Source organism: Bos indicus, chromosome 29 (assembly GCF_029378745.1).
Source record: "Bos indicus isolate NIAB-ARS_2022 breed Sahiwal x Tharparkar chromosome 29, NIAB-ARS_B.indTharparkar_mat_pri_1.0, whole genome shotgun sequence".
Lineage (NCBI taxonomy): Eukaryota > Metazoa > Chordata > Mammalia > Artiodactyla > Bovidae > Bos > Bos indicus.
In genome coordinates, this window is record NC_091788.1 from 2,107,481 (window position 1) to 2,123,082 (window position 15,602).

The 15,602-nt window shown below is 45.7% G+C and overlaps 1 protein-coding gene across 3 annotated transcripts in view; it reads right to left on the minus strand.

Annotated features, from left to right (window-relative positions):
- FAT3 (FAT atypical cadherin 3) overlaps positions 1–15,602 on the minus strand; it is an 801,654-nt gene that overhangs the window by 52,901 nt on the left and 733,151 nt on the right. For all 3 annotated transcript variants that reach the window (XM_070782590.1, XM_070782589.1, XM_070782588.1), the window contains exons 16-19: positions 15,116–15,253; positions 13,750–13,893; positions 7,255–7,452; positions 2,654–3,452 (exon numbers count right to left, since the gene is read on the minus strand). In XM_070782590.1, coding sequence (XP_070638691.1) covers positions 2,654–3,452; positions 7,255–7,452; positions 13,750–13,893; positions 15,116–15,253 — 1,279 coding nt within the window. The remainder of the gene's footprint in view (positions 1–2,653; positions 3,453–7,254; positions 7,453–13,749; positions 13,894–15,115; positions 15,254–15,602) is intronic.

Consider the following 15,602-nt stretch of genomic DNA (forward strand, 5'->3'; position numbering starts at 1 on the left):
CGAAAGCTTTCCTCTGGCTGTGACAGGGACTCTGTGCCTTTTTCCTCCCCAGCATTTCTTATAATACTATTAAGGCAAATGGGGACTTGCAAAGCTGAGCTCGCAGCCACCAGCTCCGGAGAGAAGGGACTGTGTCTTTTATTCACTTTGAATTTGCAGCACCTAAGACATTGCTGATGGGCTTCCCTGGTGGCTCAGATGATAAACAAACTGCCTGCAATGCGGGAGACCTGGGTTTGATCCCTGGGTTGGGAAGATCCTCAGGAGGAGGGCATGGCTACCCAGTGTAATGCTCTTGCCTGGAGAATTCCATGGACAGACGAGCCTGGCGAGCTACAGTCCAGGGGGTCACAAAGAGTCGGACAAGACTGAGTGACTAACACAAAACATTGCTGCCACCGCAGATTTTTACTGAATGAAACAAGCTTTCAGAGAGCAAGGATTAATTAGCTGGTTTAGCTTCTCCTGCAGGGTCCGCCCTGTCCTGTCTTGAACCTCTTTTGAACTGTGCTGTGAATCCCTGCAGGAAGGCTCTAGCAGACCTTTGGTGCATAAATCAATTTGCCTACAAAGGGAACCTAGGTGAGGTCTGGACAGCTGGCATTCATAAATTCTGCATGTTGGTGGCATCTGCCAGAAACACATTTCCCCTAGCATGCATGCATGCTTGGAATTACTTTGGAGCTAACTTACATACTCAACAGTTTGGACATCACTGCATCTCCACCTGATGGAAACACAAACAGAACTCACTGGGGACCACAGAGGGAGTAGCTTGCATGCTTCTAGGCTGCGTGGGGGTCATAGAAAGGTCTCCCGGAGGGAGCTGTGATTTCCGGGGCTTTTTTCTGATGAACTCATTCTCCAAAGGGCAACTCGAAACTCTCTGCAAAGGGAGAGGGTGAGGGCCATGTCTGTCCTCAATGATCTAAAGGGGTGTTTTATGAATGGCTTCTCTTCCAGCCACAGTCCATTTGGGTCAAGTTCATACTGGCTAGGAAAACGCTGGGTGTGATTTTCTTTGACGAGGGCAGTGAATTTATAGCACCACGTGTCAGAGAAAAAAAGAGGGAGCGAGCAATGCTTCTTGCTGACCACCATGGTTGACTCTGTGCAGCTATGGCCTCTGAGCAGGGAAGGTCAAAGTTCAGTGACTCTAGTTACATCGACAAACAGGAACCATTCCATCTCCGCCACTCTGCGGGCCGAACCCACCCCGAATTGTGCTCCCGAACATCTGGCCCTCAGGTTTCACTCAAGCAAACCCAGCTGCCCTTACGCACCCTGGTAGCTTCTGAATTTGTTTCCCTGCCTCTGGCCCGGCCCATCTAACCCATCCCCTTAGCAGTCAGCAAGCTCTCCGTGAAATACAGACTGATTCTGTGACTTCTCCACCTCAAACCAGCCGATGGCTCCCACTGCTTTGGGATGATTTCTAGGACTTCATCCTAATGGCTCTTGTGTGATCACTGCTCATAAGTCTCCTTTGTCATCACCAGAAAGCTCTTTCAACCCCCTTGGTGTAGGCTACTATCTTGCCCTTAAGCCTCATACAAACACATTCTCCACTGGAATGCTGTCCCTCTACTAGCTTTTTCACACATCTAATTACTACTTTTCCTTTTTTGAAAAAATGGAAATATACTTGATTTACAGTGATGTGTTAGCTTCAGGTATACAGCAAAGTGATTCAGTTTTATATACATAATATATATTCTTTTCCAGGTTCCTTTCCATCATAGGCTATTATAAGATATTGAATACAGTTCCCTGTGCTACACGGTAGATCTTTTGTTGTTTATCTGTTTTATATGCAGCAGTGTGTATCTGTTAATCCCAAACTCCTGATTTATCTCCCCTGCCTTTCCCCTTTTGTAACCATAAGTTTGTTTTCTATGTCTGTGAGTCTATTTCTGTTCTGTAAGTTCACTTCTATCATTTTTTTAGATTCCACATATAAGTGATATCACATGACATATGATACAGCCACAGTGGAGAACAGTATGGAGATTCTGCAGAGAATCTAAAAACAGAATCTGAAGAATCTAAAAATCGAAAACTAAAAACAGCCACCATATGATCCAGTAATTCCACTTCTGAGCATGCATCTGGAAAAGGTGAAAACCTAATTTGAAAAAAGTACATATACAATGTTCACAGCAGCACTATTTACAGTAGCTAAGACACAGAAGCAATCTATGATCAACAGATGAATGGACAAAGAAGATGTGGGGGGTGTGTGTGTGTAATGGAACATTACTCAGGCATAAAAAATGAAATAATGCCATCTGCAGATAACAGATAGACCTAGAAACTATCATACTAAGTGAAGTAAGTCAGACAAAGACTAATTCCTGCTTATCTTTCATCTCAACCTAGAGAATAGTCCCTTCAGGAAAACTTCCCCCTTGATTGGGTCCCCTAAGGATGCTCATTGCAGGGACAATGCCCGCCCACTTGTATGTCTGGCTGCCCATAAGCTCCACGCTCCACCAAAGCTTGATCACCCCGCAGCCCTGGCATCTCTCACGGTGAGAAGGCACATGGTGGGTGGTCCAGTGAGTGAATGAACTAAGACGTGCATGCGGGGACGGTAACCCAAGCTGCCTCACACAGCCCAGGCAGCGGAGGGGACGCTCCAAACCGCACTCACCATCGCAGGTGCAGCGCACGTTCCGGTAGAAACGTGGGCACACGAAGCTGATGCGGGCCGTGCTGTACGTCATGAGCGCGTGCGAGTCCAGTGACAAGCCCTGCTCGCAATGCTGCTCCTGACAGTCCAGCCCAGAGCAGTTCTTCTCCAGGATGGCCGAGATGCGCATGGCGTTCTCCAGGTGTCTCCTCGCGTTGGACAGCTTCTGGATGAGGTAGGCCGGCTTGTAGAACTCGCTGCTGTGCGTCTCCACCGCGAACAGCATGTCCAGCTCGCTGGTGCCTGCCACGGGCTGGATGCTAATGATGTGCAGGCTGTCCTGCTTCTGGGTAAGGACCGCGTTGCGCAGGGTGCGCCGGAACCCATGCATGTGGAGACCCACAAAGTCCTCGGGGGACACGTTCTCGAAGCGAATGGTGACGGTGTTCTGCAGCATCTCCTGCACCAGCTGCTCCACGTGCACGACCACGTCAATGGGCACCTGGAAGCGGCCGTCGCTCACCGACACGTTCAGGACGTACTTGCCGCTGTCCAAGCCCCCCAGGGCGATGATCTTCCCATCGTGACTGTTCACCTTGAACAAGCTCTTCTGCTCCGATTTCAGTGCAAATGTGAGGACGTCGTACATATCCTGATCTGTGGCGTGGATCTTCCCAATGACCCCACCAGGAAAGTCATCCTCCATGGTGACGATGAAAATCTCCAGGGGGATGGCTGTGGGCTTGTGGATACTCTCCTCAATGACCCGAACTCGGACGTAGGAGTGAGACACTTGCTGAGGTTTGCCAGAATCTTTCGCCTAAAATCACCCAGCAGGGAGGGAAGATGAGGAAGTAAGGCAAAAGCCCATGATAACTTTTAAAAAAGCAACATAACCCAGATAGAAAGTGTCTGCTCCTTTAACCACATTGCTGCTCCCTCCATCCCTTGTCATTATTCTACAAAATCTGAGCATGTACATATAAGTAAGAGGAGTGATTTATCACTTTTGGTGCCCATAAGTGCACTCTGCTATGAGAATAAAATGTGTCAACATAATAAAGCCAGTGGGGGTGAACTGGAACGGAGGGATGCAGGGTGCTGTGAGATCCACAGTGCCCCAAAGAGGCTGGCTGTGTTTTAATTTAGGACAGAAGCCACAGTGGAGCCTCAAAAAGTGACATTCCCACTTAGAAGAGAAATCTTGGTTGTCTTTGGCTTCTTTGCTTTGCATGGGACCAGACAGCACTTTTCTGTACATTTAAGAAACAACGTTATTTCAAGTGAGAAGGACACAATATGGAGGCTTAGAATAAAGGGTGGTACAATGAGAAAAGCCTGAAAAAAGCCATTTTGTCTTCCTTCTTTCTGTAAGGACTGACAGAACCAACACCCTGACAGATCGTAACTGAGGACCTGCTGCATACAACGTGAAGGTGGTCAATGCCGGAGGACTTCTGCAAAGGGCAGATTCGCAGCAGCTGGGGCCCCAGGGTGGGCATCTCAGGATGGGGGCGGCCAGGTGATACCTCAGGAGATATGTCCTTGTATGTGGAAGGCAGTGTGAAAGCAGGAGCTTGGTCATCTCATGGACCCGAGTTCAAATCTTTGCTCTTCCTCTAACTATGTGTCTGGCCTGGAATAAGTCACTTAACTTCTTCAAGCTTCAATTTTTGTATCTTATTTGAGTGAAATAGTCCTATCTACTTCACAGGATTCTTGTACTGTGGGGATTAAGACTCACGTGATTGCAACATACTTGGCACAGACCTGACCCACAGAAGTACCTGATGCATGAGAGTTAATGTGATTGTTGTTATCTTTATTATTTCCATAACCACAGGCTTTTTAAAATGGACTATCCAACCAGTCCATTCTGAAGGAGATCAGCCCTGGGATTTCTTTGGAGGGAATGATGCTAAAGCTGAAACTCCAATACTTTGGCCACCTCATGCCAAGAGTTGACTCATTGGAAAAGACTCTGATGCTGGGAGGGATTGGGGGCAGGAGGAGAAGGGACGACAGAGGATGAGATGGCTGGATGGCATCACTGACTCACTCGATGGATGTGAGTCTAGGTGAACTCTGGGAGTTGGTGATGGACAGGGAGGCCTAGCATGCTGCGATTCATGGGGTCGCAAAGAGTTGGACATGACTGAGCGACTGAACTGAACTGAACTGATATGAACCAGAGATGCTAGAATTGAAAATTCACTTACAGGGAGACTGATTTAGCAAATAGGACTGAACTTGAAGTCAAACCGTGTAGAGCCTTGAAGGACAATGATGAGTTCAGAGCCCATAGGTCAGAGGTTGCCCACTCAAAGATCAGAGGCCAGAAAGGCAAGAAGCCACTGGGTGTAAGGTAACAGACCCATGGTCCTGTGGGCTAAGAAGAACTGGACAGTCATGTCTGCCTAAAAACCCTAAAATTCAGTGTCTGAACAAGCCAGAATTCACAAGGTTTCTGGCAATAGGGAGCTCAGATGTTTTTAGTTTAGGGGTTAGCACCCATTTTCTGTAAAGGGCGAGACAAGAAATACTTTAAGTTTTGGGGTTATATGATCTGTATCAACTACTCAACTTCCAGCAAGAAGGCAGCTCAGAGCATATGTAAATGAACTGGAGAGGCTGAGTTCCCATAAAACTTTATTTATAAAAACAGGTGGAAGACAGGATGTGGTTCAGGGGTTATAGTCTGTTGACCTCTGGTTTAGTGGAATGAGATAATCAAAGTGGAATGATTAGCCTGGAAAGGGTACAGACATAGATCAGAAAGAATAAAGCTGAAGCCAGAGGAACATCCAGGAGGTTTTGCAATAGTCTCAGTATGGGACAATTTAGAATAAAGGGGGGAGATTGCAAAGGGTATATACCTGATGCACGCTGAGACATTCTGGAAACAGAATGTGGGCCTCGGTGGCAAATTTAATATAAGGGACAAGTAGCAGAAAGCTCTCCATGGTGTTTACAAAGTCTGAGATGTGAAATATGCTAACAGCCAGAGAAGGTAGGCAAAGAACTGTACTGGCTTCTGTGTGTACTCAAATCAGTCAGTCGTGTTTAACTCTGCGACCCCATGGACTATAGCTCTCTAGGCTCCTCTGTCCATGGGATTTTCCAGGCAAGAATATTGGAGTGGATTGTCATTTCCTCCTCCAGGGGATCTTCCCTATGCAGGGATCGAACACAAGTCTCTTGCATCTCCTGCATTGGCAGGCAGGTTCTTTACCACTAGTGCCAGCTGGGAAGCCCCAGTAGCTTCTGTGAGAAGGTACTAAAACTCTCTCCTTGCCCTTGAGGACCTCTAACTGTGATATAAAGTCATTTACATAATATTGTTGAAGGAGTGGGTGACAATTGAAGAGTTTATCAATGTGCTTCAAGCCAAAAGTCATTAATTTGAAAGGTTTCGTGGGGTAGGGTAAGCCATAACTTATCCAAAGAGATAAGGTACACAATTAAACAGACTATTCTCATCATTGCCACTATTAATAATAGGTTGCTGTCTGTGCCAACTGTGCTTAAAAAACAGTCACTCAGTCTCACTGATGGGACCCACGTCTTGGGACTGGCAAAATTTGCAACCAGGGGGTTTTTTGGCACTCTCTCATTTCCTGCTTCTGTTCATGCCCTTCCTGTAACTGCCACTTCCGCCTCTTGGTCTCCCTTCATTCGACATCATGACCTTGAGGAAGCTGAAATGTTGGGAGGCCACTGCCACCCGAGGCCCTGTTCCTGTTTCCCCTCTCTGGGGAAACTTACCAAGAAGTGTGGTGTGCTAAGTCTCTTTAGTCATGTCCAACTTTGTTATCCTATGGACTATAGCCCTCCAGGCTCCTCTGTCCATGGGATTCTCCAGGCAAGAACATTGGAGTGAGTTGCCATGCCTTCCTCCAGGGGATCTTCCCAACCCAGGGATCAACCTGTGTCTCTTACGTCTCCTGCATTGGCAGGCGGGTTCTTTACCACTAGTGCCATCTGGGAAGCTCAAGCAGAGGTCTCTTAAAAAGCAGAGGTCATGAAATATTAATATGAAAATATCAATATTAATATGAAAAATTAATAGCTTCATCACACCAGGACAAGGATTGGTCGTTTCCCAAGTGGGGTGATCCGGGAAATACTTCTCAGTACCAAGAAGTAATGGAGAAGGAAATGGCAACCCACTCCTGTATGCTTGCCTGGAAAATCCCATGGATAGAGGAGCCTGGCAGGCTATACAGTCCATAGGGTTGCAATGAGTGGGACATGACTTAGCAACTAAATGACAACCACCCCCAAGCAGTAAACCTTGACCAGTGAGTTGTCCTTGGGCTTCATATGGAGCCTGAGAAGTGTTCAGAATACAGATTTAAGCCAGAGACCATCGGTCCAGCACACCCTGCAGGAAAGTCCCTTTTCAACAATCATGCTTCCTTTCTTTCCTGTTCAATTTCACACACAGAGGCCTCTTTTACTGGTGTGAAATTGAATTTGAGATTAAAAGGGGAACACTCCTACACGGTAATGAATTATGTTGACTTGCTCAACAGAAAAAAAAAAAAAAACAAACAACCAAGGGGCAGAGCCCGTAGTAGAGGAGAAAGCTGGCCTGCAACAGGTAGAGGATGAGGCCATACCTGGACACACAGCACGTACTCTGGAGACTCCGTGTGCTGGAAGACCACGGCTGACCTCAGGATCCCGTCCGAGTCCAACACGAACGCCTCCTCTTCATTTCCCGACAAAATAGAGAAGGAGAAGGGAGGCCCATTGTGAAAGGAGTCTTTGTCTGTCACCATGAGCTGCAGAACGCTGGTGCCTACTGGCTTATTTTCCTGCATAAGAGAGTATATTAAAAGGGAAGATAAAATTACACCTCTTCGCACATTTAAAAAAAACCCATCATTACCGGCTGAGAGTGCTGGGCTAGAAAGCAGAGCTTTTAATGGAAGGGATTCCCTGTGATATTATCTCGTCTTCTGAAAAATGCTGGTGTCTGTAAGCATCATCCCATCATTGGCTGCCTCCCCAGACTGCCCCGTGAGACAATGAGCTGCAGGTGAGAACACAAGGACTTGGCCTTGAACTGCTTTGCAGGTTCCAAGGACGCTGCCTGGCTCCATCTGTCCTTGAAAGGCCGGAATTGCCCTGAGTTCACCCAGATGGCTCTGGAAATCCACGGTACTCATCAGCCTTCATGACGGCATCAGAAATCCACTAGAGGCAAGAAAACATCAACCTTTTGGGATGGAATATCTTTCCTCACACTTGTCACAACACGATTACGCTGAGGTCCAACACAGTGACACGGTGTCACCATACTGGACTTTTACGGAGACATACTGGCAACTTCCTGGTAGAAATACAAAGGCATGTATTGGGTGGAAAATAGGGCTTTAAATCCCACCCATCAGAACACAGTTCCTCTGTTTCTTGAGGGAAGAAAAAGGGGATGGGATATTCCTCAATCAGAGAATGAAGAGAAAAGACATCTACAACTTCATCAGAAGTTTAGGAAGCTCAGATGTCCTTATGCCAATGTTATATTGCTGAAACTTTGCCTTATATCTCAGATGGAAACACAGAGACTCTTAGTCACTCCTTCTCGGGTCCAAGGTTGTCCTCTGAAAACACGAAATTAAATTCCTCAGTGGCTTGGGCGCCAGTTTCCTTGCTCTGCCCTGTCTGGACTTCAGCATTACCAGAGTGCAGGCCTGGAATCAGCTTCATTAGTTCAGGCCTTCTGATGAGATTGACTTTGGATTAACCAAGTCTGGGTCACAGAGATGGAGACAGTGACACCCTGCATGATAGGAGTCATGCACAGGGAGGGTGCACTCACGTTTTAGGTGCCGAATTTGTCTTATAAGAACCATGTGTTGGAAAAAGAAAATTATTTTTGGGTGAACAATGGGAGGAGCATTATTTTTTTTGCAAGAGAATGAGGCGAGGAAAACCTCAGAGACCTCTCATTTGCTTCTCCTCTCAAGTGGCCTTTGGGTCACTGGGAACCAGACACCGGCTCTCTCTGGGATCAGTCGTGGAAACGCCCAGCCATGCACAGATTTACCGGGGCACACTGACAGCAGCCTCAGCACCACATCAAATAGATTTATGGATTTGTTTGCTCTCTCTCTAAAAGCCATTTCCTCTGCAGAAGAGAGAGGGAGAGAGGATGTGTGCCCGAGGGGTCGCATGTGAGGAAGGAGGGTGAAATACAGTGCAGACGGCCACGTTGCAGACAGGAGCCATGGTCACCGCTCAAGGGCTGAGTCTCTGTTCCTCCCTGGCTGACTTCCTGGAGCATGGGTGAGGACAGGCCATCAGGCTGATGGATCGTGTCATAAAAGCACAGGTTGCTGTGGCAGAGCCCATTTTCCATGGGGCTAGTGTGGAGCGGGGGAGGGGGAGACAGTGGCCCCGAGGGGACAGGGGTTGGGGGGGAGCCAAACCATAGAGGGGATAGGGCGCCGGGGTGAGGGGAGGGCATCAGAGCCTGAGCAAGCTCTGTAGAGTCGCGGAGGGGCAGGCACACACAGCTGCTGGAAAAGGCATCAGAGAGGAGAGGGAAAACAAACACCCCCAGAGAAGGAATCCGGTTCCCCTGAGGAAGCGCTGACAAGGGAGCAGAGATGCTCAGCCTGATCCTGGGGGGCCCAGTGGGGCGGGTCTGGGGGGGCAGAGGGGTGGCTATGGATGGCCAGACTCAAAGTCTTGAATGTTGCTCCAAAGGGGGTCTCTCGAGACCTGGCTCACTCTCATCTCCCCTTCTACCCACAAAGTCCTAGGAACCCGTAGGGGTGATTCTGAGGCTGATTTCCTAGAATATCTGTAGCCATCCCAGTACACATCTGTCCATCCCTGTCTCCTATAAATCCTCCACGCTGACAGTATTCCTGGATTGGGTTTCCTGATCCTCCTGAAGTCGGGCTTCCAGCTTTTGAAATGCTAGGAAATGGAAGTAGCTCAGTGCTTAGGACTTGTGTTCATGAGATATCTTTTGAATAAAAATAAAAAAGGTAGGATGAAAAGTTGTTCTCTCTGAGAGCAGAATACCAGCAGGAAGTCACTGTCTCCTGCAGTCTAATTTTAGAGAGCAGGTGGGCTTAAAGTGCTAAACAAACTGCTTATGGAAGACTGATTTTAATGAGGAGCAGTTCTAGCCTGATGGCCAAGCCCTCTTTGACAAACGAGATGGCTCCTATCAATAGCCCCTGCTAGAACAGCACAAAGTGCTTAAAGGCAGCCTGTCATTGTGGCAGAGAATACTCTCTTCTGAAGACAGACCTGAATTCAAATGCTGACTCCAGCACTTTACAGCTGCCTGACCTTGGGTGGGCTACTGAACCTCCCAGATCCTAACCTCCTTCACTCTAAACCAGGGGCTGGGCCACAATGGGGACAGATGTACAGAAAGCACTTGACACTTGAGAGAACCCCACTGGCAAATTTTTTCTTATCAATGTTTATTAATCAGTTGCAGTGAAAGAATCAGGCTCTTTTCATACCAGCTGGGAGAAATACCAACAACCTCAGATATGCACATGACACCACCCTAATGGCAGAAATTGAAGAGGAACTAAAGAGCCTTTTGATGAAGCTGAAAGAGGACAGTGAAAAAGCTGGCTTAAAACTCAACATTCCAGCCATAGAAGGAACATACCTCAACATAATAAAAGCCATATATGATAAACCCACAGCAAACATTATCCTCAATGGGGAAAAACTGAAAGCATTTCCCCTAAAGTCAGGAACAAGACAAGGGTGCCCACTCTCACCACTAGTATTCAACATAGTTTTAGAAGTTTTAGCTACAGCAATCAGAGAAAAAAAAAGAAATACAAGGAATCCAGATTGGAAAAGAAGAAATAAAACTCTCACTGTTTGCAGATGACATGATCCTCCACACAGAAAACCCTAAAGACACCATCAGAAAATTACTAGAGCTAATCAATGAATATAGTAAAGTTTCAGGATATAAAATTAACACACAGAAATCCATTGCATTCCTATACACTAGCAATGAGAAGACAGAAAGAGAAATTAAGGAAACAATTTCATTCACCATTGCAACAAAAAGAATAAAATACTTAGGAATAAATCTACCTAAAGAAACAAAAGACCTATATATAGAAAACTATAAAACACTGATGAAAGAAATGAAAGATGACACAAATAGATGGAGAAATATACCATGTTCATGGATTGGAAGAATCAATATAGTGAAAATGAGTATACTACCCAAAGCAATCTAGAAATTCAATGCAATCCCTATCAAGCTACCAACGGTATTTTTCACAGAACTAGAACAAATAATTTCACAACTTGTATGGAAATACAAAAAAACTTTGAATAGCCAAAGCAATCTTGAGAAAGAAGAATGGAACTGGAGGAATCAACCTACCTGACTTCAGACTATACTACAGAGCTACAGTCATTAAGACAGTATGGTACTGGCATGAAGACAGAAACACAGACCAATGGAACAAAATAGAAAACCCAGAAATAAACCCATGCACCTACAGGCACCTTATTTTTGACAAAGGAGGCAAGAATATACAGTGGGGCACAGACAGCCTATTCAATACATGGTGCTGGGAAAACTGGACAGCCGCATGTAAAAGAATGAAACTAGAACACTTTCTAACACCATACACAAAGATAAACTCAAAATGGTTTAAAGACCTAAATGTAAGTCCAGAAACTATAAAACTCCTAGAGGAAAACATAGGCAAAACACTCTCTGACATAAATCACAGCAGGATTCTCTATGCCCCACCTCCCAGAGTAATGGAAATAAAAGCAAAAATAAACAAATGGGACCTAATTAAACTGAAAAGCTTTTGCACAATGAAGGAAACTATAAGCAAGGTGAAAAGACAGCTTTCAGAATGGGAGAAAATAATAGCAGCTTATGCAGCTCAATTCCAGAAAAATAAACAACCCAATCAAAAAATGGGCCAAAGAACTAAACAGACATTTCTCCAAAGCAGACATACAGATGGCTAACAAACACATTAAAAGATGCTCAACATCATTCATTATCAGAAAAATGCAAGTCAAAACCACAATGAGGTACCATCTTACGCTGGTCAGAATGGCTGCTGTCAAAAAGTCTACAAACAATAAATGCTGGAGAGGGTGTGGAGAAAAGGGAACCCACTTCACTGTTGGTGGGAATGCAAACTAGTACAGCCACTATGGAGAACAGTGTAGAGATGCCATAAAAAACTGGAAACAGACCTCCCATACAACCCAGCAATCCCACTGCTGGGCATACACACTGAAGAAATCAGAATCGAAAGAGACACGTGGACCCCAGTGTTCATCACAGCACTGTTTGCAATAGCCAGGACATGGAAGCAACCTAGAAGTCCATTGGCAGACAAATGGATAAGAAAGCTGTGGTACATGTGAGAGAGTCATTTCCTAGGCAGGTTGATAGGGAGTCTAGGGGTCCCCAAGGAGAGAGGGGTCTGGAATTCTCAAGGAGGAAAAAAGGACAAACTTTTTTTCTTTCTCCACATTCCTTAGGATTATATACCAATAATGTATCCTGCCTAAGGACAGTCTTTGGATTCAACCTTCTGTTATTTTAAAATGTTAATTATGGGAGTATACCTGGTCTTTACAAGGATGTATCTTGCCTGAGGACAGTGTTATCTTAAAATGTAAATTATGGGAGTAGGTCGGAGGAGGTCTTTACAACCTCCAGACATTCTTTGGATTATATAACCTCATTATTAACACTAGCAAGCGGGTACTCTTTCTGCCCCCTTCTGATGCCTATGTCAGAAGCTTTCTCTATCTCCTTTATACTTTAATAAAACTTTACTACACAAAAGCTCTGAGCGATCAAGCCTCGTCTCTGGCCCCGGATTGAATTCTTCTCCTCCGGAGGCCAAGAATCCCGGTGTATTCGCGTGATTCAACAACAACCTTTCACATGTACACAATGGATTATTACTCAGCTATTAAAAAGAATGCATTTGAATCAGTTCTAATGAGGTGGATGAAACTGGAGCCTATTATACAAAGCGAAGTAAGTCAGAAAGAAAACTACCAAAACAGTATATTAACGCATATATATGGAATTTAGAAAGATGGTAACAATGACCCTGTATGCAAGACAGCAAAAGAGACACAGATGTAAAGGACAGACTTTTGGACTCTGTGGGAGAAGGCAAGGGTGGGATGCTTTGAGAGAGTAGCATTGAAACATGTATATTATCAAATGTGAAACAGATCACCAGTCCAGGTTCTATGCATGAGACAGGGTGCTCAGGGCTGGTGCTCTGGGATGACCCTGAGGGATGGGATGGGGAGGGAGGTGGGAGGAGGGGTTCAGGATGGGGACGCATGTACACCCATGGCTGATTCATGTCAATGTATGGCAAAAACCACAGCAATATTGTAAAGTAATTAGCCTCCAATTAAAATTAATTAATTAATTAAAAAAAAAAAACCTCAACATTAAGAAACCTAAGATCATGGCATCTGGTCCCATTACTTCATGGCAAATAGATGGGGAAATAATGGAAACAGTGAGAGACTTGATTTTCTTGGGCTCTAAAATCACTCTGCTGATAAAGGTTTGCATAAAGCTAAGGTTTTTCCAGTAGTCATGTGTGGATCTGAGAGTTGGACTATAAAGAAGGTTGAGTGCTGGAGAACTGATGCTTTCAAATTATGGCTCTGAAGGAAACTCTTGAGAGTTCCTTGGACAGAAAGGAGATCAAACCAGTCAATACTAAAGGATATCAACCCTGCATATTCCTTGGAAGGACTGATGCTGAAGCTGAAACTCCAATAATTTAGCCATCAGGTGTGAAGAGCCGACTCTCTGGGAAAGACTCTGATGCTGGGAAAGATTGAAGGCAGGAGGAGAAGGGGACGACAGAGGATGAGATGGGGCGTCATCAACTCAATGGATATGAGTTTGAGAATCTCTGGGAGATGGTGAAGGACAGGAAAGCCTGGCACACTGCCCTCCATGGGGTCGCAAAGAGTCGGACACGACTTAGGGACCAAACAAGAACAACAAATGATGTGATGAGTTGATAAGGAAACCACAGCAGAGAATGGAGGCTGAGTGAATCAGCACAGGTGCCTGGCAGGCCAGATTTGCTTACCTGAATCACAGCGGTAGCGTTAGCAGGTGTAAAGACTGGGCTGTTGTCATTCACATCAGAAATATCGATGTTGACAGTGGCAGTTGAGGACATCGCAGGCATGCCGCTGTCTACTGCCTGGACGAGCAGGGAGTATCCAGACACCTACCAAAGCACAAAGGGCCCACAGTAAAGATCATGGTGCCTGCTTCCTTCTGGGCCTACACAGAGGTGCTGTGGGCTTGCTATGCTCTGCTAAAGATGAGCTGTCTTCGCTTTGAGTCTTTGGACCAGGTTTCTCAACCTGGGCACCAGCTGGCATTTGGAGCCGGATCATTCTTTGTTGCCAGGGGATGATCTGTGCATTGTAGGATGTTTAGCAGCACCCCTAGTCTCTACCCACTAGAAGTCAATATTGCCTCTGACCATTTGTCAGAAACAAAAATGTCTCCCAAATATTGCCAGATGTCCCCTGGATGTACATCGCTCCTGTTTAGAAGCACGGCCCTTGGCCTTTGTTTAAATCACAACAGTTGTCACCACTGATCTGTCTCATGTATCAGTTTTGATACTTCGGGAGTACCTTATGGGGATGTATCACACAGTGAGATCTTTCTAAGCATCACGTCTATGGCATCTTTTTCCGTATTTTAACTTCACTTTGAAGACACATTTTTGGTCAAAAAAGACAATGTTTAGAAACTTGGTTTCACCTTGACAGAGGAATCTTCTGAATCATTCTTTCTAACCTAGATACCTTCAGGTAGTCCTTTTGTGTCTGCTCACTTAGGGCCAATGCTGCTCATGAAATCAGGACCACAGAATCCCAATGCTGAATGTACTTTTCTGCCTTCTTGCTTTGGAAGGACAGAAATTCAAACCATTCAGAAATATACACTTTTGCTTTTTCTTTAAAACTTCCCTAAATAAGAAACCATCAGTATCTATTGGCAGCAAGTTCTTTCAAAGGTTTTAATGCAAATATTCCCTGCTGCATTTCAGCCCATTTCTATTTACTCCCATTATTTAGACTGGAGAGTGCTTGCACGCTCAGTTGCTCAGCTCTGTTTAACTTTTTGCCACCCCATGGACTGTAGCAGTCCTGTGTCCTGTGTAGCCCGCCAGGCTCCTCTGTCCATGGGATTTCCCAGGCAAGAATACTGGAGTGGGCTGCCATTTCCTTCTCCAGGGGATCGTCCCAATCCAGGTATCAAAATCGTGTCTCTGCAGCTCCTGCATTGACAGGTAGATTCTTTACCACTGAGCCATCTGGGAAGCCCATTTAGAATGGAGAACCTCCCTACTTATACTCACAGAATCCATGCCTGATTTCAGTGAAGGGGGTGGGGATCGTGGATGGGAAGGGAGCAGGCCTGAACTAGCTTACCCGTTCCCGGTCCAATTTCTTCTTAACTTTCACAAGTCCCAAGACAGGATCCACAGCAAATTCATTATCCCGGTCTCCATTCACAATGGAAAAACGAATCTGTCCATTGGGCTGGCTGTCTGCATCTTCTGCTATTAGCTTCACAGGACACAAACAAAACAAAGATATGACAGGGGAGACCCAGAAAAGGTTTATTCTTAGGGTCCAGGTCTTTACAAATGGGCACTGCTCTGACCGGTTTCTTGGGTGCATTGCTCACCAGTGCCAGCAATCAGGCCCCAGGGGGAGAGATTTTGGGTTAGCCTAAGAAGGAAAGCACCATTACTGGAACTGTTATTTTATTTCTCTTCATTTTCATCTGAATGCAGCCTGATGCTTGTTAGGCCTGATTTCCCTCAGGCCTTGAGCCAGTTAAGACAGACCCCAAACTAACTGATAGGGATACTTCAGTAAGTCTTTCCCAATTCTGCAAAACAATGATCTCTGC